Source organism: Wickerhamiella sorbophila, assembly GCF_002251995.1.
Source record: "Wickerhamiella sorbophila strain DS02 chromosome Unknown contig1, whole genome shotgun sequence".
In the NCBI taxonomy this organism is placed as follows: Eukaryota; Fungi; Ascomycota; class Dipodascomycetes; order Dipodascales; family Trichomonascaceae; genus Wickerhamiella; species Wickerhamiella sorbophila.
Genome location: NW_020193984.1, coordinates 2,628,693 through 2,649,921, shown reverse-complemented (window position 1 = coordinate 2,649,921; position 21,229 = coordinate 2,628,693). Strand labels below are relative to the sequence as shown.

Here is a 21,229-nt window from a genome sequence, read left to right as displayed (position 1 = left end):
CGCCGGTACCGGAGATTGTGCCTGCGGAGTTGGCGGAAGCTATGTGAAATTGTGAGAGTTTTCTGTATAATTAGATAGATTTGAGATGTAGGTCAGACTGTTAATAAAATTGACGCAATTTTCAATAGAACCGGCTTGCGAATTACCTTTTTGTTCATTCTCTGAGAACCCGTTGTTAAGACTATGTCTTTTTAGCTCAGAATAATTCAAATTGGAACATTGAGTAATATTTTAGTTGAATCTATGCATTGAACTGTTTTGTTACTCACACATGTTTGCGCAGAAACTATCCTAGAAATCGTCGGTCCCTCCCGTGAGGTAAGCATGTCGAAAACCATCTACGTCGGACGCATACCCTTCGACTACACGGAAGAACAGGTTCGCAGTATATTCCAGTCGGCTGGTCCGATCCAGGATATTCGCTTTGTGTTTGATAAAGAAACCGGGAAATCAAAAGGGTTTGCCTTTGTAGAGTATTTCGATGCTGAAGCGGCAGCGTCTGCAGTCCGCAATTTAGACAACCATAAGGTGGGCAATATGAAGCTTAAAGTAGATTTTTCCAACGAGGGTGGATCCGCAGCTCGGCCGGGACAGTCTGCATTCGAGTATATCGCTATGTTTGTGAACGAAATGAGCCCTGATGAGAAGCGTCAACTAATCACGGATTTCAAAGGGTTTACGGTCAATTCTCGGACCCAAGCCCTTGAATTACTGCAGCAGAGCCCGCAAATCGCATATGCTTTGGTGCAAGCGATGATTGAAACCGGCAAGATCGATCAAAAGATTGCTGATACGTTGTTACCGGCTGGACCGCAACAACAAAGCAAAGAACGAGGAGGAAGAGGCCGTCCAAAGAAACAAAACAAACCAGCAGCACGTACTAATTCTTCACGTCAAAACACTCCTCAGCCACCGGTTCCTGTTGCTCCTGCAGCCCCTGCCGCCGCTGCTCCTCCTTCAGAGGCAATGGAAACCGCAGCGTCGCACCCAACACCGCAAAACCCCGAAGAAACTGCAATGATTCGCCAGGTCATGGCTTTAACAGATTCACAAGTTGCTGGTCTGCCTCCAGATCAACGGCAGATGGTGCTCGATATTAAAGCCAAGGTTCAGCGCGGAGATATTCGTCTATAGCTACCAACCACTAATTGTATTTCTAGATTTCCTAACAACCTCGTTATCCAAGACGTGAAACTTGTCTATCGCTCTGTACTTTGACAGATTTTCTCTTGGCTCAACAACGGTAGTGCTCTCGACTCTTAAAAACTCTTGTTTGGGATCCCAAGGGTCTTCATAATAGATGAGATCAATCCACAAATCTTGAACTCTATGGACCAGTGGCAGATATTCTGGCTTCACTTTGTATGCATGCAATAGATAGAGCAGCTCTACCATGTGAATGTTACCGCGCGACGGATCTACAGGATTCGTTGCGTCAAATAGCTGTCGAAACACCTTGATAGTTTGCTGCATCTCACAGTCCACACTGTGGTTTCCGGCTGCAAATATATAGTCTGTTAGCAGCCGAATCGCTTGATGGTCGGTTTTTAAAGGGTAAACTTTTTGGACAGACTCGGGGATTAGCTGCTGTAACATCCCCACTAGTTGTCCTTCCTGTAATCCATCAGTGAAGAATTGGCCATCTTCTATGCAATCACTGATAATCACTCGATGCATGTTTTGTGGAGGTTTGTGCCATTCTCCTTTTGGTTTGAAATGCCCATCGTCACACTGCATCAAAACTTGAATACCAAGTTCCTTGTATGCCCGTACCAGGTCATGCCATGGACATGTTTGCAGCTCGTCTTCCGTGCAATTGAGCAAGTTACAAATCTTTTTGGTCAACTCTTCGTACTCTTCAAGTGACCTTGTAGAAGTACCTTTCAGGGAACCTGAGAGATATGCAGCCTGTTTGAATTTTGCATCGGGACGACAGCTAACGTTCCACACACAAAACGAGCCAGATGATTGTCCAGCCACTGTGACTCGGTCTTTATCACCGCCAAAGTAGCCAATGTACTTGTGAACCCAGTCTGTGGCCAGCAGTTGATCGTACTGGCCGAAATTTCCTTTCCCTTTGAAAGGTAAAAAGCCGAAGAAATGCACTCTGTACTGAATTGTTACAACAATGAAAGGTTTCCCAATATCAATACCGCGTTGCACCCAATCCTTGGGGTCGTTTACCCCACGATATGCCGTTCCAGCAGAATTACCACCGCCATGTACCCATACTACCACTGGGAGCTTGGCCGTGCCTACGGATTTGGGCATTGTAATCATTAGATTGAGGCAGTTCATTTCATCGTAAACCTCTTCGAATTCGATCACATCTTCCTCGGCAACACTCAGATAGCTGTCTCTGTAAGGCTTATCTTGCGGGCATAACGGTCCTTGACGGGTGCAGTCACAGTCGCCTACGTTATTGGCCATCTCGGCCTCTGTAAATCGAGCCTTTAGAATGCCATAAGGGACATTTCGGAACCTCACGATTTCTCCTTCAATCGCACCTGTGAACGAGCCCCCCGGCACTTTAATCTGCATAACTGATAGGCCGTTTAGCTAATCCAACTATCCACATTTTAGTCTTTCAGAATGAGCAAAGTAACGCAGTTAGTGGCGCCAGACGCTATCTCTCAGACATTAGAAAAGTACCAACCACCTCAGCTGCTTGAGGTTATTCGCGGACTCAAACCTTTGATGGCCCAAAACCCCGCGCAGGCTCGCGAGGTTCTTGAGAAAAACCAAGACCTGACGTTCGCTATTGTTCAAAGCATGCTCTTGATGGGGCTTGTTGACGAGCATGTGGTTCAGTCAGTGATGCAAAATGCCACACCAGCGCCTGCTCCGGCACCGGCTCCAGCTCCAGCAGAGCAATCTTTAGAGGACCGATTAAACGCTCTCCCGGCTGAGCAGGCAACCATGATTCGACAGGTGCTCGCCCTCACAGAGGAGCAGGTTCAAATGCTCCCGGCAGATCAACAAACCTATATTCGTACTATCAAGAATACGTACAGCTAGTGATTTTATTTATTTGTAGCCGCTGACATATTGATCTCTACTTCCCCACCCCAGAATGCGCTTTGTAGCTCTACGACTTTTGCGAACTGCCCGTCCGGTTGCTGCTCGTTTGGCTGTTAGCCCTGCTCGCTCGTTCTCTGCTGCTCGGGCTGCTCGAAAGGACGAGTTTGAAATGCCCGAGCTGAATCAGGAGCAGATCGACGAGATTATGAAGAACCCGCTGATTTCCAAATTGGCCCAGTCGCCCAAGACTTTAGAGGCATTACACGAGACGGCTGAGCTTTTGCAGAACAAAGGATACACTGGCGAGATCACCATGATGAAGCAGGTCAAACTGATGATGGACTCTGAGATCCGAGACAAGATGCAAAGCCTCGCCCAGCTTCTGAAAGACGAAGGGATCGAATTGCGCCAAGAAGATATGGCGGGCCTTTTCAAGGCTATGGGACTCGGTGAAACTGTGAACAAGTAAATCATGTTTATAGGTTTTTAGTCTAAATACATCTAGTGTTGAAAAGATGTGATAGTATAGTTTCTGAAATCAGTTTATGAAATCAGAGCATGTGTTTTTGTTAGCAGGTTTGTGTGCGTTTATGCCTGTGCTTTAGTGCTTGGCCAGGTATGAAAGCAGATCAACCTTGGTCACAACATGAATGGCCTTGTGGTGACCGTCAGAGGTAGGCTCAGTAACCACGGCGGCAGAGTTGTGCTCGAAAAAGCTGTTGAGAGCATCCAAAGGAGTGTCTTTAGTGATCTCAGTGAACTTGCGGCCAACCTCGTGAGGCTGGGCTCCAAGACTGGAGGGCGAGGGCTTGGCGAACGATTTCAGCTTGCGGAAATCAAGCATGACATCCTTGACAGGAGACTCAGTAGTAGCACGATTGCGGGAAATATAAGAGAGCAGGTTACCCAATGTAACGAGACCTACAAGCTTGCCTTGCTCGTTTGCGACGGGCAGCTGATCGAAGCCCTTGTCACGCATGGTGTCAATAGCGCCAGATGCGGGGCTGTTGGCCTGAATGGTTACAACAGGTTTGAGACGCAGATCTGCAATGGTAGCACCCTTGAAGCGAGAGCCGGAGTTGGGAGCTGACTTGTTCCCCGGTTGAGTAACAAAGCCGTTGTAGTCCATCCAGTCGTCATCAATGAACTTGGTAAGATAGGAGCGCAAAGAATCAGGCAGCACAACAACAACCACGTCGTCCTTACCGAGTTTTTTCTCCTTGGCAATTCTGAGGGCTGCTGCAAGTGCACTGCCCGAAGACCCACCACAGAGCAGACCCTCTTCACGGATTAAACGACGGGCAAGTAGGAATGACTCCGTATCCTCAGTCTTGATCCACTCGTCGACAACGTCGCGATCCAGGACTTCGGGAACAAAATCATAGCCAATACCCTCCACCTTGTAAGATTCGACGCTGGAATTAAGCGATTCTGGGACGGCCAAAATGGAGCCCTTGGGATCAGCGCCAATAACCTTAATATCCTTAGAGTGCTTCTTCAGGGCATGACCAATACCGCTAATTGTACCACCAGTACCTGCACCGGCAACAAGGTAGGTGATTTTACCCCCAGTTTGCTCCCATATCTCCTCACCGGTACCATTCTCATGGGCCAGAGGGTTGTCGACGTTACTGTACTGGTCGAGAATAACAGAGTTAGGGATCTCCTCATTAAGGCGCTTGGCAACACCGATGTGTGATTCTGGAGAGTCCCAGGCAGCTTCAGTGGGAGTGCGAACGATTTCGGCACCGAGCGCCTTCAGCACAGAAACCTTTTCGTTGGACATCTTCTCAGGAAGGGTGATAATCGTGCGATAACCACGAACAGCACCCATAAGCGCCAAGCCAATACCGGTGTTACCACTAGTGGGCTCGATCAAAGTATAGCCGGGCTTGATCCGCCCCTGCTTTTCTGCCTCAAGAACCATACGGCGCGCGATACGATCCTTGACTGAACCACCAGCATTGAAGTACTCGCATTTGCATAAAATAGTCGCTTCAATACCCTCAGACTGCGGGATCTTATTCAACTTCACCAACGGCGTATTGCCAATCTGGTCAATAATGCTCTCCGAATAACTAGCCGTCATAATAGTTTGTGGTGACGTGATGGCTGATCTGGTTTAAAAAGCTCTCTCAAGGTTAGGGCCCCCTCGTCTATAGGGACGGTGGGTGTGTCATCGTCCAGCAGTGGTTTCGGTTGGAGTGAAATGTACTCGCATCACTCGCATTCAGGACAATACTGCCAGCATGCGAAAGGCAGTTTGGAAGATATGGTTCTAAAGGCACTAAGTCTGAATTACAAGTTGTTATGTCTCACCGAGCACATGCCTAGACTGGAGAATAAGCATCTTTATCCAGAGGAGCTTGAAACTAATACTTCCATCCAAGATCTTGAAAAAACTTTTGATGACTACTTTGCAGAAGCACAGCGACTCAAGGCAAAGTATGCTGGCCGAATTGAACTCTTGGTTGGGTTCGAATCGGAGGGTATATCACCTGCATACAACAACTACACCAAACAACTCTTGGCAAAGTATGACTTCGACATGTTTGTTGGCTCTGTCCACCATGTCAATGGCATCCCTATTGACTTCGATGAAGTGCAATTCACTCAAGCAATGGAATCATGCGGAGGTCTCGAACAGCTATACTCTGAGTACTTTGATCTGCAATATGCTGTGCTGCAGCTCCACCCTACTGTGCTTGGCCATTTCGATCTAATAAGGCTGCTCTCACCCGAGTTCGACCTCAAAAACTCTGGTGTCTGGCCGAAAGTCGTTCGTAATGTCCAATTTGCTGCCAATTCAAAATGTCTTATTGAAATTAACCACTCGGCTATTCGTAAAGGTTGGACGTGCCCTTACCCGCAATCTGACATTGTGGAACAAATTGTAAAATTCGGTGCAAAAGTGTGTCTAAGCGACGACTCTCACACGCCCTTACAAATTGGCATAAACGTGGCGAAGTCCCTCAATTATTTGCTTGAGAATGGTGTCACACAATTCCATACGGTCACAGGCGAGGTAGTTTCCATTGAACGCTTTTTAAAAACTATGATCTGAATATGTAGACAAATGTCTGAGTTAACCATCACCGACCGATTTGTGGGCCAGATTATCAGCCTGAACGTTGCCATGAACATTTGAATGGCCTTCAACTTTGCTGACCTCGACGTCATATCCCTTTAAGTGGGGATCATTCATTGAGGTTTGTATGTTTGTAACGAGACCCTGGTTTTTACCCAAAGAATGAGGCGCACCGATCTTTTGGCCACCCACTTCGCGGGGTCCGTTTATTGCACCTAGTGAATAATTCGAATCGGTGTAAATGACATGGCTTTTGCCTTTGTCTTGGACGTGATCCAAAGCGTGCTTGATGGCAGTTAGCTCTGCACAGTTGCTTGTCTGTTCTCCTTTCACACGTCCACTTTGATTGTGCGGCTATCACCTTTTCCAAAGTACGTACCCTATCCAGCTTTTGCATCAGATTTCCCCTGGTGTACGGCACTTCCGTCAACATAGATCTGCTGAGTTGGTTTTCCTGTCGATTTCGACTGACCAGAGCTTCTGGGCCTCCATGTTGAGTATTTGAGGCCTTGGAGCTCCCTGTGGAGCACTTGAGGTCTTGGAGCCTCCCTGTGGAGCACTTGAGGTCTGGGAGCCTCCATGTGAAGTACCTGAGGTGTGGCTTGTCGGCATGTGGTTCCGTAAACTTTCTTTAGTGCTGAATCTTTTCAATTGGGCACCAGAATAGCCATTTATATTGTCAACATTTGAAGATTGATAACCCTTAACTAAAGGTGGGCGAGATGACCACCCCGCAATTTTTCACTTGCAGTATGAATTGCATGCATGCACGTCAGGTGGTTTGGCGATAACATGTCACTTTACCATAAACTTGTACAGTTTGGATTTCTGAGTAGATTCTTTCTTTTCCTTTTGCGTTTCGTAGTGGTTGATTCAGGACATTGGCACTACTCACTTCTCGTAACTCGAAAAATTCTCTTAAAAAGTAGCCTGCAGGTTTTTTAGTTGCTGATTCAAAGAACAAGCCAACTAGAATTGTATGTATGCCTTTATTACAAGTTGTTATGTTCGGCTGAGCACAGGCCTAAACTAGAGGGTAATATGCTCATGAAAACTAGTATTTCTCTCTCAGATCCTTGGGTAACTTGTAATTTGGTGAGGATCGGGGCTTATCACCTGTATACAAGCTCTGAGCAAAGCATGCTTTTGGTGTATCTGCTGCTCCGTTCCGCAAGTCAATAGAATTCATATTGGTAAGGAGCGCAGTTTATTAAAGCAATGGAATCATGCGGAAGTTTTGAATAACTCTCCTTTTGTTAATCCGATCTGCCATATGCTGCAACTTCACTCTATTTTATCGGTCATTACGAGGCTGATCTGACTTGAACCCGCCTTAAAAACCAGCTATCTGGCCAAAACTTGTTCACAATATCCAAATTGCTGTCAATTCCAACTTTCCTTTCGAAACTAACCATTCGGCTGTTCGCAAAGGCTGAAATTTTCCGTAAGCCCAACCAGACTGCCTAAAGCACTAGCTCCTCCTAGCCCCTTCTCGAGCTAGAAGGTCAGCTTGCTCGTTGCCGTGAATATCTGAATGGCCTTTAACTTTGCTCAGTTCGACATCATATCCCTCTGAATGGAGAGCTTTCAGTGTAGTTCGTATATCTTTAATGAGATCCTGGTTTTTGACCTGTTTCCCTGTCGAACTGAGCTTCCAGTCGTTTTTTTCCCACCATTCACCCCATGTATTAATTGCACTCAGTGTATACTGCGAATCGGTATGAATAACATAGGTTTTGTCTTTGTCATTGACATGATCCAAAGCGCGTTTGAGTGCAGTTAGCTCTGCGCGGTTGTTTGTCTGCTCACCTGTCACAGGCCCACTGCTATTGCGGCTGTCCTCATCTCCAAAGTACATACCCCATCCAGCTTTTGCACCAGCTCTCCCGTTTTTTAGGCTGCTGCCGTCGACATAAATCTCCAGCTTTGGTTTACCGATCAATCCCGGTAGATCGAAGCTTTTTGAGCTGTATATATCACTGCTATTCTCAATAGAGGATGTATTGCGACTCTTGCAGCTTGCACTTGAATATGGAGTGCTTGAGGGCTTGCTTGCCTTCATGTAGTTTGAGGCACTTTCGGCGTCACTGAAGCTTTTAAATTGAGCGCCTGAATAGCCATTTACTTGAGCCTTGGCTTCATCCCAAGTATTGAAAATACCTGTTCGTCTTCCGCTTTTAACAGCGTACACTTTTTTAGGCATTGCAAGCCATTGCCTAGACAGCCTAATTTTGGAGGTTTTGAGGATGCGCTCAGGTCTAACCTGATGACCTAACCACGCTGAGCAATTAAATAGAGTTCTGGAGGTCGGTTTGTAAGTAGAAAGAGAAAGTGCAGAAGGTCTAGCGGCCATATTCCTATATTTCTACCGTTCAATTGAGTAGTAGTTGCTAAATGAAGAAACTCGTGTTGAACTGTCGCATTCTTGTGGTGTGTGATCTGTAAGGTTTTCTAGTCTTCTGAAAAGCAGGACCTAAAAAGTAGTATTTAGAACTCCCTTCATGATGACTCATTGAACCCAGAATAATACACCTGAGCATAGCTTCACCTCACGATCTCCCTCGAAAACTATGCCAAGTTGAAAGATGCTGCTAATTTAAAACATACGGGATGAATACTTTCATGGTGTCTAATTTTGAAAAGCTCGCCCGTTTAGCTCAGTGGTAGAGCGTTGCACTCGTATCTCGACATGCAAAGGTCGTCGGTTCAATCCCGGCATCGGGCATTTCATTTTAGCTTACCAGATTTCTCTGGTGTATCTTTTTTTTTGGAGCAGCAGAAGCAAAAATTTAGAGAAATGCTATAACAATTCATGAATCTGTTTAAGTTATGCAGTGTTAATAAATTAAATCAGCAGCTATCGTAGTAGGGCGCTGGGCGGGGATAATGAATGATCATTGGAACTGTTAGTGTCGCCGTCATGTTCTTATGCTTCAAAACGATATCAAACTCATAGCTGACAGCGGTGTGACAGGACACAAAGTTCGGTGTTCTCAAAAGAAGGGGTTGCTCAATCTCATAGGCTGCCGATACATGGGCCAAGTTACCTTCCCATTCAAAGCTTGTTGACACTTTGCCAGATGCTACCCTGTAGCTTTTAACTGTGTTTTTTTCAGTTTTGCAAAGCTTGTTTCCGATGCCGTCGGGGGCAGCGTAAATGACTTTTCTGATAACAAAAGACGTGGAAAAGTTGTCTTGGAACTGGGCAGCAGTGATGGTGTCATTAGCGGGTATAAATTCAAAGTCGAACGTCATGACACCTTGTTTAGTATCAGCATCGTGTCTGAACGGGCGCCCATGAAGTGCGACCAGAGCTAAGAGGGAGCCTCTGAAAGATTTGTTGGTCAAGCGAGCGTGGGAACTGTAAACTCTATCAATACTTTTCCCAGTCTCATCAACAAAAGTTTCAAGATCAAAAAGCAAACACCTTCGGGGCGTAAATGTTAGGTTCCGGCGGCAAAACACGCTTGTAGTGCCCAGGAAATAGGCACGAATGTGATAATCAATTAACGCGCCATACGGAGATAGCTCGATTTCACAGCCCACTCCGAGAGTTGGGGGGATTGTACAGTGATTCAAACCGTTCTTGCATTCGATAGAATCGTAATTGATGGGGAACTGAAGAGAAAACGGAAACTTGTATCTGTGGTTGGGTTCAAGTGGGCACTCAAAAGGAATGATGACCCGGCTGCAGACGAACCTGCGAACAGAGGTCTTATTCGATTTCCAAAACTGGCCATTCTCTACTAGAGCCTGCTCGGTCCCCACAATGTCTAAAATAAGGCTGCCAGGCGGCACAACTTTCTTGGGCGACACCACAACCTTGCCTGTACTGAACGAGCCATAGTCCAGTGTGCGTAGCGCACTGTCAATCTGAAGAAACCGGGTGAAATTATCTGGTTTGAATGGCTGTACCTCTGGCTCCGTAATATAGCCTGGTAGCTCCTCAGTCGTGATGGTATCTTGCGAACGCGGGCGGGCCGGCAAATGCTCTGGGGAGTGTGTGAGGGTCTCGAGCATAACAATCTGGTTGCAAATGGACGAATAGCTCAAAAAGCGTAGCGCGTTCTCTGGATGATCGATGAGAGTGTGATTGGTTGTTCAATGAACCCTGCTGCACGGCGATCGCGCCTTAAATACACTGGTGAGGTTACACTTCCAACGCCCAATGTGTCATGCATGGAGTTTACTTCGTACAGTCCGGGGATCGGCACTGTCGGGGGCAACAAAGTATTGCTCGCAATGCATAAAGTCGGACTGTAGAAGCGCAGTGTTGCTTCAAATGTCGCAACCTATATACTAATGCCCCTCTATAAGGGTTTTACTGAGCCTCTGAGGGGGCCTTATTCTCGATGACTAACTGCACCATATTTTATTTTCGTGCGGGGACGCACGATTATATAGAGACGCATGGATAGGGGTTTGCATGGCTCGGCCCATCTTGCTGAACAGTGGCGAAATGTTTCTAAACCGAACCAAGTCGCTTAATTTCCCGGTGGCTTGAGTATAAGAAGCTTCTGAATAGTGGCTTCTGGCCGACCTCAGCAAGATGCATCTATCGTGGTACCACGCAGCTTGTCATGCAAATGACGGATACCTACATATGAGCATGGAAATGCTAAACAGTAAAGTGTACGTTGCCGCGGCTGTTTTTCTAGAAAGAAGCGACAAAAGAAGCGGTCCATTCTGGCAACACTCTATAATTACTGAAAACCCCAAATCGTGCTGGCGAGGCAATATATTGGTTGCTCCAAGCTGACGTCTTTTTCGAGCTGCGATTGCGTGCAGGAGAACCAAACGGCAGAAGCGCTTGGCAGAGCTAGCTTGAAAAATTCCATCCAGGTATTACCAAGCAGACAGTTCATGAAATGCACGCTGAACAAACTGCTCTTGCTCCGGTTTCTAATGCCCTCAATGGTATTTACAACTATATACATACGGTTTAACGTTTCTCGGACCGACAACTTTACGGCGCCGAGACTCGTGCCAACAAACTAAGGATTAAATAACATTGCTTGGTTTCTCGTCTACTCTGTGTGTTCTTTCCCATTTTAAATGGCACTCGGCAATGTCATTTTTAGAATGTCGGGCTCTCTAAATTAGCAGTGCCCATTTGCTAAGCGAGGTTTGTTATGCGCTTTTCTATCGCCGTTTGGGGCGTCTGGCTAATACTCGTTTCGTTTGGCGAAACATGCGGTGTTGCGTAAGTAAACTATACAGGAAGCGCAATTGCGTCGACCTGCCCGGTCTAAGTTCCAATTGATGCTAACTTCCAAGTGTTCATGCCACGCTGATCCACCGGCTGCTTCCATTTTTACCTGAAACGGTTTTGGAACATCAAGACTATTTGCGCGCAGGTGCTTTTTATCCTGATGCTTTCTACAACTGCTTAGGACTCAGTGACGTAGCGGAAGCCTCTCACTGGCCCCCTTTTTTGGCTGCTGGGGCTCAGCTCGTACGTGAAAAAGAGCAGGCCGGGGAAGATGCTGGGCCGTTGCGTGCATTTCTCTACGGCGCACTGAGCCATCAGGTTTCCGATGTGAGTTGGCACTCTCTTGGCGTACATCAAGGGTTGTTGAAAGTAATGGCGGACTCGGAGTTCAATGGGAATATAGACGATGCCCATAGTACTCTCGATGTGGGTGGAGACATGATCCAAGTGTACAGATTGCTATCCAGTGGGCAGAACATTGATTGGCTTACTGAAAGTTGGACCTATGACTCCCAGGATATCAAGGAGATTCTGGCAAAGCTAGGATATAATTCCATCTCAAGCACCCAGATCAACTACTGCATGGCGCAGGGTCGTGCAGCTTTGACTGCTGAACTCAATGTGGCCAAACTTGGTTATATTCGATACGCCCAAAAGTCTCCCACTATCTTTGACCAGCTCGAAGACTACTTTGTAGGGGGTATGGTCGACATGCATTTGCAGACCGTAGAGTGTGCGGGTAGTTTTGAGCCTTGGTTTGAGAATGCGGTATCTGATCCGTGGGATATATGTCAAGTTTTCGATGGAAAACGCCCTCACCATAATATCAAGCTTTTGTTGGATTATGATCCTTATGTTAACCAGCTCGGGAAAATGATCAAGAAGGTCAAGCCCTATACCGATAGCTTCAAGTCGACTATCTCAGAACAAAGCAATAGTAAAGTGGTCGCTGCCAATCAGTTTTCACAACTTGGCAAGTCTGTATTATTCTGGGGTGGTAACTGGGTTGTTAGTGCCCCGGCGATCGGTCAGGTGTTTGTCTTGGATGAAAACCTAAAGGTGAAGTACGTGTTGAAAGGGTCAGTCAAGGAAGAAGGCGAGTTCTATTCACGTTTTGGAGCAGCGCTTGCAACGCTGTTCCTCCAAGGTCAAGAATTCCTGGTGGTATCCAGTCCAGGTCAAAGCCAACTCGACTTTTTTGATGTCGAAGGAAACTACCGGGGAACGCTCGTCTGGCCAGATGCTATAACAAAATATGGAGGGCATGGTATAAAGCTTGTCGGTGAATCCATGTTAGCCGATTGGACTGGGCTTTACGTTGGAGCTCCCTATGCAGATGTTACAGAAACCCAAGACGGCGCGGTCTACAAAATCCTGTACAAGGACATTGCTGAGCTTGTTATGCGAAATGATACTCAATATGTACAAGATGAGCCTATTTCGGGAGCAGCTAAATATGCGAGGTTTGGTATGAAACTCGCCGCTAGCAACCAGTTCGTCCTCGTCGGAGCGCCTGGGTTGGCAAAAGTATACGGGTTCGATCCTTGGACGCTGAAACTGAAGCTAACTCTGGATGGTCCACCAAATAGCGGATTTGGTGGGTATCTTTTGGAGCAATCACCCCAGGGATACATTGCGATCGGCGCTCCTCTGCACGATGAAGGAGGCACCCAGTCTGGATCTGTTTTCGTTTACAAGAATACAGGCCGCAAAGCATTCAGTGGAAGCAGTTCGTTTGCATACTTTGGCCACTCAGGCACTCTTTTCGGATCGTCAATATACGTAGGGTCAGCCCACGCTGAAAACGAGCGGGGAGCCATTTGGAGACTCGATTTGAACCAGTACAGCTTTGAAAAACTCACAAGCGGGCTAACTCCTGGCAGTGGTGGGTTCGCTGCAAAGCTTGCCTCTAATGGTACGCATCTTCTGGTGGGTGCGCCATATTTCGACCAGCTCGGCGGAGTGGCACTATACAACACCACAGAGTAATTATTGTTGTTTGGGGCGATAATAAAATAGCATGCGTGACTGAATGTTCCCGTCGGGCGCCTTTGCACGCGTTCCCAGCTCGTCTAAGAGGCCCTCAACTCTGTCCCGAATAAGTGCTCGACTTTCCAGCTGATTTGGAGTCAGAGGCTGGCGGCGGTAGTTTTTATCCTCTAGTTTCAGTTGCAGACTATGGCCCCGGTTGAATACTGATTCAATAGCTTTGCGTTTCTGTAGATCAAAGTCCTTTTTAGAAATCGACCACGAGACAGATATTTCTTTGATCTGGGCTGGCTTGGTCTTCTTGGCCTTTTTGTCGACAGCCGTACCTTTCTTCAGCAGCTCGGCAATTTTCACGGCAACTTTCGGATCTTCGTTATCCCCGCGGGCATTCACACTAACGACCTGCAATTCACATCCCTTGGGGACTGCGATCGCCGTGAGCTCAGTGTCGTGGCTCACGACTTTCCCGTCAATAAATACAACTTTGCCTTCTTTGGGCACCATTCTGGCAATCTCTTTGACTGTGGCATATCCCCGAAAAGCTCCTGCAACGAGCCTAACTCCACCGGATAACTTGATCATGACAGTAGTTATACTTACTAACTTAATAGCATGGGGCTTTATGTGACGAGAAGTGTCAAGCTGCGAAAGTCCACAAAAAAACCGCAGGCACCTCTGCTTCCCGGGGATGTTGCGTTATTGAGGCAGCTAGAGGACGAGAAAAAGCGGCGGAAAGAGGCGCCTGAAAAACTGAAAAATCTGGGGAAAGCGCCGATTCCCTGGCAGGTGTCTACCGACACTGATCTTGGCGTGGTCATGAAGAGCATTCTTAGTCGACAATGGGTAGAGCTCGAGGAGAAAACCATCCACCATGAGCTATATGCTATGGTCCATACTTTTCGTGCGAGCTTACCGCCGCTTCTTCTAGTATCACAGATATACGGAGTGTTCCCGCACTCGTCAACATACATCGACCGAGAAATCAACAAAGAGAGAAAAGCGGGACGTGTGAGGCTTCTAACTGTGAATCAGGGTGATTCCAACGATTTGCTGATCGATTCAGCTGCATTCTATGCTGCAATGGGTGAAGGTCGGCATATCAACAAATTAAAGGCTATGCTACAAAACGCACCGGAAGCAACTTGGCTTGGTATCAACGCTCTTCGCAATGCAGGATTAACTGATCAAGAAGTCTCGCAGCTTGTGCAAGAAGGACACCTCTCAATTGATCCAGGAAACCATCAAGTCAGGTATATAATGACACCCATGCAGGGAGCGTTCCTCAAGTTAGTTACCTCAGGACGAACCTGGCTTCTAAAGACTCTTATGGCCAACAAATGGAAAGAGTTACCGGAAAACAATATTCAGGAGAAACTCGACTCTAGCAAAGGATATTGGCGTAACCTCAAGGGACTCAGCCTGGAATATATCCTATTTGATGCAGTAGGATCCGGGTGGATCGACGGATTCAACACGCCCATTGGCCGTGGCTGGAAGGTTTTGCGGACAAGGTAATTATCTATTTGAGCACAAAAATTTGGTCTTTTCTTTTTATTACATTTACTGGCGGCGAGTCATACGAGCGCGCTGCTTACGGGCCTCTTTTTCCTGCTGCTTTTTGGCGAGTTTACGTTCTTCCTTCTCGCTGAGGCTGTTCTGCTGTTTGGCTTGCTCACGACGCTCTTCAGCCTTCTTGGCCTCAAGCTCTTCCTTTTTAAGGGCTTCGGCAGCCTTTTCGATCTTTTTGATCTGCTCCTCACGAGAGGCCCGGATCTTACGGGCCACCTCGCTACGCAAAGGCTTTTTGTTGATCATGAAATCGACAGCGTTGATAGCAGCATCAACGAGCTTGGCGAGAGCTTCGGACTGAGCCTTGTTCGACGGATAGCGAACGGAAAGATAGACCCGTATCTTGGGGGCGACCTCGGAAACCTCTGTAGGGGCGTCAATGCCCTGATCAGTGATAGCAAAGTACTCAAGGATATCCTCGGCATTAGTGATAGCCTCAGCCAAGGTACCAGTGAAAATACTTTCAATGATCTCATTATGCTCGGCCATAAACACCAACGAGGCGGGCAGCTTGGACGACTCAGTTGTGCGAGTCAAAGACAGATAGTAATTGTCCTCGCGGGCTTGCTGCATGCCGAACTTTGAGACAACAGCGAAAATCTGGGGCTCAATCGCCGTAGGGTCATGAGGAGTAAGAGTGACAAGGGCGTGATCACGAAGGCCCTCGAGCGAACGAGCCGCTGGGAAAAACAAACCGATGGTGTTCAAAATAAGGTTCTGGCGCTCGAGAGCGTAGAAGCGAACAAGAAGACTCTCAATATTGACACGGCCACTGGCATAAGTTGTGTAACGCACCGCAGAGTCCTTGACAATCTTCATCTGCGGAGTGCAGCCAACCATGGCGAACTGCTCGGCAATGACAGGCTCAGCGGCCCCCATGAAACGATCGACATGCTTGCGGTTAGTACTGACGCCCCAGAAATGGATAGCAAAGTAAACACCAAACACGGCAAAGATAAAAAGCTCCTTGGTCCAGTCGTGAATTTTGACCCGCTCCAAGAAGGTCAATTCGTTCCACTTGGCAGCAGGGATTCCATCGTTGCCGCTAATGGCAGCAAGGATTTTTTGCAAGTGCGTAGGCTCGGCAGCCACAGTAGCGGCCATCAAAATCAAACCAGTCAACATTATCGATGTGTGGTGCTGGCTCCAAAAAGTCTCCAAGCTGAGTCAGGGCCGCGGGGGAATTTTCTATCTAAATGCTCACGCTACGGCCCCAGGTGACCCGAGTTGGGTTTCGATTATGGCGCCCTATATTTGTGCGGGGCGCTAAGATGAAGCGCAAAGTTGAGTCCAAGGAGGCAACGAAAGATCTGGAAGAGCGGATCGCCCAAATACCTATCGATCGGTACCGAAATTTCAGTATTGTTGCCCATGTCGACCACGGTAAATCCACCCTGAGCGATCGTTTGTTGGAGCTCACCGGGGTGATTGAACCGGGATCGAACAAGCAAGTTCTCGATAAGCTTGACGTTGAGAGGGAACGCGGCATTACCGTCAAAGCCCAGACTTGCACCATGATATACAATCACAAAAACAAAGATTATTTATTGCATCTTGTCGATACCCCTGGCCACGTCGATTTTAGACAAGAAGTTTCTCGCTCGTATGCATCCTGTGGTGGTGCTTTATTGTTGGTTGATGCATCACAAGGTGTCCAGGCCCAGACGGTGGCTAACTTTCATCTTGCCGACGATTTGGGGCTGGAGCTAGTGCCGGTTATAAACAAGATTGACTTGCCCCATGCTGATGTGCCCAGGGTCACTGAGCAATTGTTTGATATGTTTGGGTTATTGGATCCCGTGGCGATCTCAGCCAAAGCTGGCCTTCATGTTGAGAAAGTTTTGCCGGCTATTGTTGAACGCATCCCTCCGCCTACGGGGAAATTAGATCAACCGCTAAAGTCATTGCTCGTAGACTCATGGTTCGATCCATTTCTGGGCGTCATTCTACTGGTGCACATTGTAGATGGTAAAGTGTCCAAAGGCACCAAGATCATGTCGGCCCATACTGGATTCAAGTATGAGGTCAAGGAAGTGGGAATCATGTATCCTGAACGAGTTTCCACAAAGAATCTCAGTGCTGGTCAGCTTGGGTACATTATTACTGGTATGAAGCGTTCACAGGACGCTCATATTGGCGATACGTTTATGCAAGTGAATCATCCTGTGGAAGCGCTGCCTGGATTCGAAGAAGTCAAACCCATGGTCTTTTTGGGAGCATTCCCGGCTGAAGGTGCTAACTTTGAGCAGCTTGAGGAAAGCATTGAGCAGCTTACATTGAATGATCGTTCCGTCACTCTGCAAAAAGAAAGCTCAAATGCTCTTGGCCAGGGCTGGCGTTTGGGTTTCTTGGGCACTTTGCATGCCAGCGTTTTCAAAGAACGTCTGGAGAAAGAGCACGGCGGTAGCCTCATTTTCACGGCGCCGACTGTGCCTTACAAAATTGTTGAAAAAGACGGCACAGAACGCATCGTCACCAATCCAGACGACTTTCCGCAAATGACTAGCGGAGCCATGGGAGTTAAAGATCTCCAGGAACCCTTTGTCGAGGCTACTATTCACACGCCTCCTGAGTACGTTGGCCAGGTCGTGCAACTGTGTCAAGCGTTCCGTGGTCAGCAGAGCGACGTAGAGTATTTGGCCAACGGACAGGTCTGTGCCAAATTTTTGATTCCGCTGGCTGAGCTGGTCGATGACTTTTTCGGTAAACTCAAAGGCGCAACTAAAGGCTATGCGTCGTTGGATTATGAAGACGCCGGCTATCAATCGTCACAAATTGTCAAGCTTGAGCTGCTGGTTAATGGCAACAGCGTGGACGCTCTGGCCAAAGTTATGCACGTGTCCCAGGTCGACGAGAAAGGCCGGATCTGGGTGGACAAGTTCAAGGAATACATGCGGTACCAGCTGTTTGAGATCATCCTGCAAGCTCGGTGCGGCAACCGAATCATTGCCCGGTCCACCGTAAAGGCCAAGCGCAAGGACGTCCTCCATAAGCTGCATGCAGCCGATATCACTCGTCGCAAGAAGCTGCTGGCCAAACAAAAGGAAGGTAAAAACCGTATGCAGTCGGTGGGGCGCGTGCACATCCCGCAAGAAGCATACCAAGGGTTCCTGGCTAGGGACTAGTTTCATGTACATAAGAATAAAAAAGGACGCTAAGCTATTGTTCATCGAGGTGCTGGCGTTTGTTAGGAGAGTCGCTTTTAGCCTGAGCCTGTAGCAAAGCGTTCTGGAGGAACGTTGTCAACTCTGCTTCGTCCTCTCTCTGCACGATTTCTTCGAGCTGTTTGCGCTGTTCCTCGCCCAGCAGAGGCGTTCCGGAAGCCTCTTCAGCATACGACATGGAAACGCTCATATCCTCAGGCAGCTTTTCAACTGTTTCGCCGTTGAGCTCGCGGTAATATGTTATGAGATCTGACAGTTCCATAGGGTCTTCTTCTTGGGCCTTTTCGAGCGCGGTGAGCCCTTCGCTGTTTTTCTTTTTGGGATCTGCACCGTGTTCAACCAAAAACTTGGCCATTTCAACCGACTCTGTGGCATGGAGCGGCGTGTCGCCGTCAGAATCAGTAATGTTCACGTCTCCACCTTTCTCCAGCAGGTACGAAATGAGATCAAAGTGACCCCATTCTGCCGCAGCATGCAGTGGGGTGTAGCCGTTTTCATCCTTGGAGTTCGGACTCATGCCCTGCGTCTCAATGTAGTCTTTGACCTTGTCAATAAGGTTGTCTGCCGAGGCAATCCAAATATTCATCACAAATTGGTAGGAAAAAAACTTGCATGCTGACAATATTTCAGAATCTTGTAGACGCGGCGAAATATCGGTTTGGCCAGCTTTCGGCTGAAGAAGAGGCCCAATATAATAGCCGGCTAGCACAAGAAAAAGACGGCAGAGAGTGCAAGCAATGTAACGAGTTCAAAGACTGGAACCTGAACTACTCTCCCACGGTCAGGTTCATGCGGGACGAGATTGCAAAGATTGGGGGTAATATCAACTCGAGCAACGTTATTTGCGGGAAATGCGACGAAATGAAAAGCGGCGGCTTCCATCCGGAGCTAGGAATTCTGTTGTGTCAGAACAAAATCTATTCTCGCAGCCACTGCGAAGACACTATGGCCCACGAGATGGTCCACGCCTACGACCACTGCCGGTTTGAAGTAGACTGGACGAAACTGCAGCACCATGCGTGCTCTGAAATTCGTGCATCATCATTGAGCGGCGAGTGCAGAATGATGAACGAGATGTTCAAGCATGGCTTTCTCAAATTCGGCCGGGGCCACCAGGAGTGCGTTAGGCGTCGAGCCACCCTCAGCGTGATGGCCAACCCCAATTGCAAGGACCGCGAAATGGCCGAACTAGTGGTGGACCAGGTATTCGATCAGTGCTTCAACGATACACGCCCGTTCGACGAGATCTACCGATGACCCCATGTTATTTTTATTTTACCTATGGACTAGAATGTCAGATACAACGAAGTTAGAATTGATGGCCCGACAAAAATACCAAACCAAAAGAGGGCGATTCCGAGCGAGGGATATTTCTGGAAGATCTTTTGTCTCGACAGTAACCCCAGTGGCAACTGCAGCAACTGGAAGCCGAAAAGGTAGCCACGAAGACGTCCAAAAATAACGTACATAGCAAGCTCATGGAACACTGAAGATAGCATAAAGGTCGTAACCATGCCTTGGAATTTCGAGACATGCATGGTTGCAATGGACGAGTGGTAGACATGGCGATACAGGAACTGGTAGACTGGCACATTCCAGTCTCTGGCAAACTGGTCCCACTGCACTGTGTTCCACCAGTCACGGTAAAACAGGCGATCGCCGAAACACGTGAGCTCTGCTAGGGTGTTTAAGATGGCATCCCAGATCAGGTAGAACGTGATGAGATACACAACGAAAAACGGAGGAATCAGATCGGATAAAATCAAAGGATACTCTCTCCATCGCGTACTCAGTGGCTTGTCGCGCAGGTTTATAACCGTGACTGCAATAGGGTGGATATGCTGTTCTGACCAAATGATCAAAATAACAAACAGGGCTAGAGTCGCTGTGGCCTTTTTGGCAACAAACCACCATCTAATATGGGACGTTCTGGGGAGCTCGAGCTGATAAACCAACGTCGGATACATTGTGAACATGAAGAAATTCTTCAAGCCCAAGTTGGCAGGGTACCGGATAGACTTGGACTGAATATCGATCTCCTCCTGACAGAACTTCATACGGTCAAGAATTTCATCCATAACGTCTCCAGAATGAATATGACGCTTCTGGAGACTCTGGCACACCACCAATTCGTTTTCAATAGCGTGCATGTGACCATTATACATTGCGTAGGAGTGTTGCTTCATGAGCATTGTCAAGGAGTGTAGTAACAAAAAAATACGGGCAATCCATGGATAGTCACCGAGCCTCGCGACTGCAATAAAGGTAAGCAGAAACGTAAAGTGCCATACGTACTGCAACTTCCAGCCAATGCCCTGCCAATCCACTATGTTGGCCTTGACAAGTCTCTGAAGAAAGTAGGTGACGTACATGCACAGATACATGAACAGATCCGTGAGGGCCACTTTGAAGATATCCCGCCGAAGAATACGCACAACGTTGTCTTCCAATAGCCGGCCAGTTGAAATGTAATTGACAATCAGAGCTCTAATTGTGCTTGTACCAAGAATTACCCAAAAAAGAACATAGAATCCGTACATAATATCCTTCCTAAACTCTGGTGAATCAAATATAGTCGTTTCGTGTTTGTGAATAATGTTCTTGTAGGCAATCTTGGTTCTTCGTTTCCCAGAGGGGAACTGTAAATCAACAGAACTCTTCTTATCATACTCGGTGCCGGTTCTGCTGGTACGAGACTTGATTTCGTCATCTCTCTTGCTGCTGCTTGCAAGCGTCTCTGTTTTGGACGGCCGTAGCGGTCGTGGGGGCGCCGGGGACGACGGAGTGGACGGGGAATCCAGTCCCGAAGTGGACCAGGAATCAGAGGAGGTTCTGAGATGCCGACGTTTGTGTTTAGGATGTTTCGGGAGTTTGCTCAGACTGGCAATTGCCGACTGCTCGCTATCGTCCGAAGAGCTCATAATTGGAGTTGCCCGTCGGGAAGCAATATAAATACGAGCAATAACCGCTGGATCGCTTATGTCACTCGTATCTGCACGTAAATGCTATCGCAGATGACACAAATACGAGGTTGGGCGTGACGAGATCGGAGCGAATTGGGAATTCCACCGAAAAATATGGACTCAGGCCTTTAGCTAGTGGGCTGAGTTACTGTCCGGTCGATTGCGTTGCACACAGCTCGAGTGGCTTTGCTTTGACTCATGCATGAGTATGCGGAGAACCCCT

The 21,229-nt window shown here is 47.7% G+C and overlaps 17 protein-coding genes across 17 annotated transcripts; 8 read left to right on the top strand and 9 right to left on the bottom strand.

Moving 5' to 3' along the window:
- Positions 1-324: 324 nt before the first annotated feature.
- B9G98_01653 (Cleavage stimulation factor subunit 2) lies at positions 325-1,134 on the top strand (the record flags this gene model as incomplete). Its single annotated transcript, XM_024808211.1, has 1 exon — positions 325-1,134. The coding sequence occupies one exon, from the start codon at positions 325-327 to the stop codon at positions 1,132-1,134; it is 810 nt and encodes a 269-aa protein (XP_024663979.1).
- On the bottom strand, positions 1,135-2,541 carry B9G98_01652 (Lipase 3; the record flags this gene model as incomplete). Its single annotated transcript, XM_024808210.1, has 1 exon — positions 1,135-2,541. The coding sequence occupies one exon, from the start codon at positions 2,539-2,541 to the stop codon at positions 1,135-1,137; it is 1,407 nt and encodes a 468-aa protein (XP_024663978.1).
- A 51-nt stretch (positions 2,542-2,592) lies between these two features.
- B9G98_01651 (Protein PTI1) lies at positions 2,593-3,018 on the top strand (the record flags this gene model as incomplete). The annotated part of the gene is made up of 1 exon (XM_024808209.1): positions 2,593-3,018. The coding sequence occupies one exon, from the start codon at positions 2,593-2,595 to the stop codon at positions 3,016-3,018; it is 426 nt and encodes a 141-aa protein (XP_024663977.1).
- A 55-nt stretch (positions 3,019-3,073) lies between these two features.
- B9G98_01650 (hypothetical protein) lies at positions 3,074-3,490 on the top strand (the record flags this gene model as incomplete). The annotated part of the gene is made up of 1 exon (XM_024808208.1): positions 3,074-3,490. The coding sequence occupies one exon, from the start codon at positions 3,074-3,076 to the stop codon at positions 3,488-3,490; it is 417 nt and encodes a 138-aa protein (XP_024663976.1).
- A 132-nt stretch (positions 3,491-3,622) lies between these two features.
- Positions 3,623-5,110, bottom strand: B9G98_01649 (Cystathionine beta-synthase; the record flags this gene model as incomplete). Its single annotated transcript, XM_024808207.1, has 1 exon — positions 3,623-5,110. One exon carries the CDS (start codon positions 5,108-5,110, stop codon positions 3,623-3,625), a length of 1,488 nt encoding a protein of 495 aa, XP_024663975.1.
- Positions 5,111-5,230: 120 nt separating this feature from the next.
- B9G98_01648 (putative histidinol-phosphatase) lies at positions 5,231-6,085 on the top strand (the record flags this gene model as incomplete). Its single annotated transcript, XM_024808206.1, has 1 exon — positions 5,231-6,085. One exon carries the CDS (start codon positions 5,231-5,233, stop codon positions 6,083-6,085), a length of 855 nt encoding a protein of 284 aa, XP_024663974.1.
- A 21-nt stretch (positions 6,086-6,106) lies between these two features.
- Positions 6,107-6,690, bottom strand: B9G98_01647 (hypothetical protein; the record flags this gene model as incomplete). The annotated part of the gene is made up of 2 exons (XM_024808205.1): positions 6,107-6,409; positions 6,526-6,690. 2 exons carry the CDS (start codon positions 6,688-6,690, stop codon positions 6,107-6,109), a joined length of 468 nt encoding a protein of 155 aa, XP_024663973.1.
- Positions 6,691-7,580: 890 nt separating this feature from the next.
- On the bottom strand, positions 7,581-8,312 carry B9G98_01646 (Ribonuclease H; the record flags this gene model as incomplete). Its single annotated transcript, XM_024808204.1, has 1 exon — positions 7,581-8,312. The coding sequence occupies one exon, from the start codon at positions 8,310-8,312 to the stop codon at positions 7,581-7,583; it is 732 nt and encodes a 243-aa protein (XP_024663972.1).
- A 647-nt stretch (positions 8,313-8,959) lies between these two features.
- B9G98_01645 (hypothetical protein) lies at positions 8,960-10,129 on the bottom strand (the record flags this gene model as incomplete). The annotated part of the gene is made up of 1 exon (XM_024808203.1): positions 8,960-10,129. The coding sequence occupies one exon, from the start codon at positions 10,127-10,129 to the stop codon at positions 8,960-8,962; it is 1,170 nt and encodes a 389-aa protein (XP_024663971.1).
- A 1,112-nt stretch (positions 10,130-11,241) lies between these two features.
- Positions 11,242-13,310, top strand: B9G98_01644 (Phosphatidylinositol-glycan-specific phospholipase D; the record flags this gene model as incomplete). The annotated part of the gene is made up of 2 exons (XM_024808202.1): positions 11,242-11,312; positions 11,387-13,310. The coding sequence occupies 2 exons, from the start codon at positions 11,242-11,244 to the stop codon at positions 13,308-13,310; spliced, it is 1,995 nt and encodes a 664-aa protein (XP_024663970.1).
- A 94-nt stretch (positions 13,311-13,404) lies between these two features.
- On the bottom strand, positions 13,405-13,892 carry B9G98_01643 (hypothetical protein; the record flags this gene model as incomplete). The annotated part of the gene is made up of 2 exons (XM_024808201.1): positions 13,405-13,457; positions 13,499-13,892. The coding sequence occupies 2 exons, from the start codon at positions 13,890-13,892 to the stop codon at positions 13,405-13,407; spliced, it is 447 nt and encodes a 148-aa protein (XP_024663969.1).
- A 30-nt stretch (positions 13,893-13,922) lies between these two features.
- Positions 13,923-14,825, top strand: B9G98_01642 (hypothetical protein; the record flags this gene model as incomplete). Its single annotated transcript, XM_024808200.1, has 1 exon — positions 13,923-14,825. One exon carries the CDS (start codon positions 13,923-13,925, stop codon positions 14,823-14,825), a length of 903 nt encoding a protein of 300 aa, XP_024663968.1.
- Positions 14,826-14,870: 45 nt separating this feature from the next.
- B9G98_01641 (hypothetical protein) lies at positions 14,871-16,004 on the bottom strand (the record flags this gene model as incomplete). Its single annotated transcript, XM_024808199.1, has 1 exon — positions 14,871-16,004. The coding sequence occupies one exon, from the start codon at positions 16,002-16,004 to the stop codon at positions 14,871-14,873; it is 1,134 nt and encodes a 377-aa protein (XP_024663967.1).
- Positions 16,005-16,075: 71 nt separating this feature from the next.
- Positions 16,076-18,004, top strand: B9G98_01640 (Translation factor GUF1, mitochondrial; the record flags this gene model as incomplete). The annotated part of the gene is made up of 1 exon (XM_024808198.1): positions 16,076-18,004. The coding sequence occupies one exon, from the start codon at positions 16,076-16,078 to the stop codon at positions 18,002-18,004; it is 1,929 nt and encodes a 642-aa protein (XP_024663966.1).
- A 34-nt stretch (positions 18,005-18,038) lies between these two features.
- Positions 18,039-18,629, bottom strand: B9G98_01639 (Ankyrin repeat-containing protein P1E11.10; the record flags this gene model as incomplete). Its single annotated transcript, XM_024808197.1, has 1 exon — positions 18,039-18,629. The coding sequence occupies one exon, from the start codon at positions 18,627-18,629 to the stop codon at positions 18,039-18,041; it is 591 nt and encodes a 196-aa protein (XP_024663965.1).
- A 26-nt stretch (positions 18,630-18,655) lies between these two features.
- B9G98_01638 (Mitochondrial inner membrane protease ATP23) lies at positions 18,656-19,300 on the top strand (the record flags this gene model as incomplete). The annotated part of the gene is made up of 1 exon (XM_024808196.1): positions 18,656-19,300. One exon carries the CDS (start codon positions 18,656-18,658, stop codon positions 19,298-19,300), a length of 645 nt encoding a protein of 214 aa, XP_024663964.1.
- Positions 19,301-19,329: 29 nt separating this feature from the next.
- Positions 19,330-20,964, bottom strand: B9G98_01637 (Sterol O-acyltransferase 2; the record flags this gene model as incomplete). Its single annotated transcript, XM_024808195.1, has 1 exon — positions 19,330-20,964. One exon carries the CDS (start codon positions 20,962-20,964, stop codon positions 19,330-19,332), a length of 1,635 nt encoding a protein of 544 aa, XP_024663963.1.
- Positions 20,965-21,229: the final 265 nt, after the last annotated feature.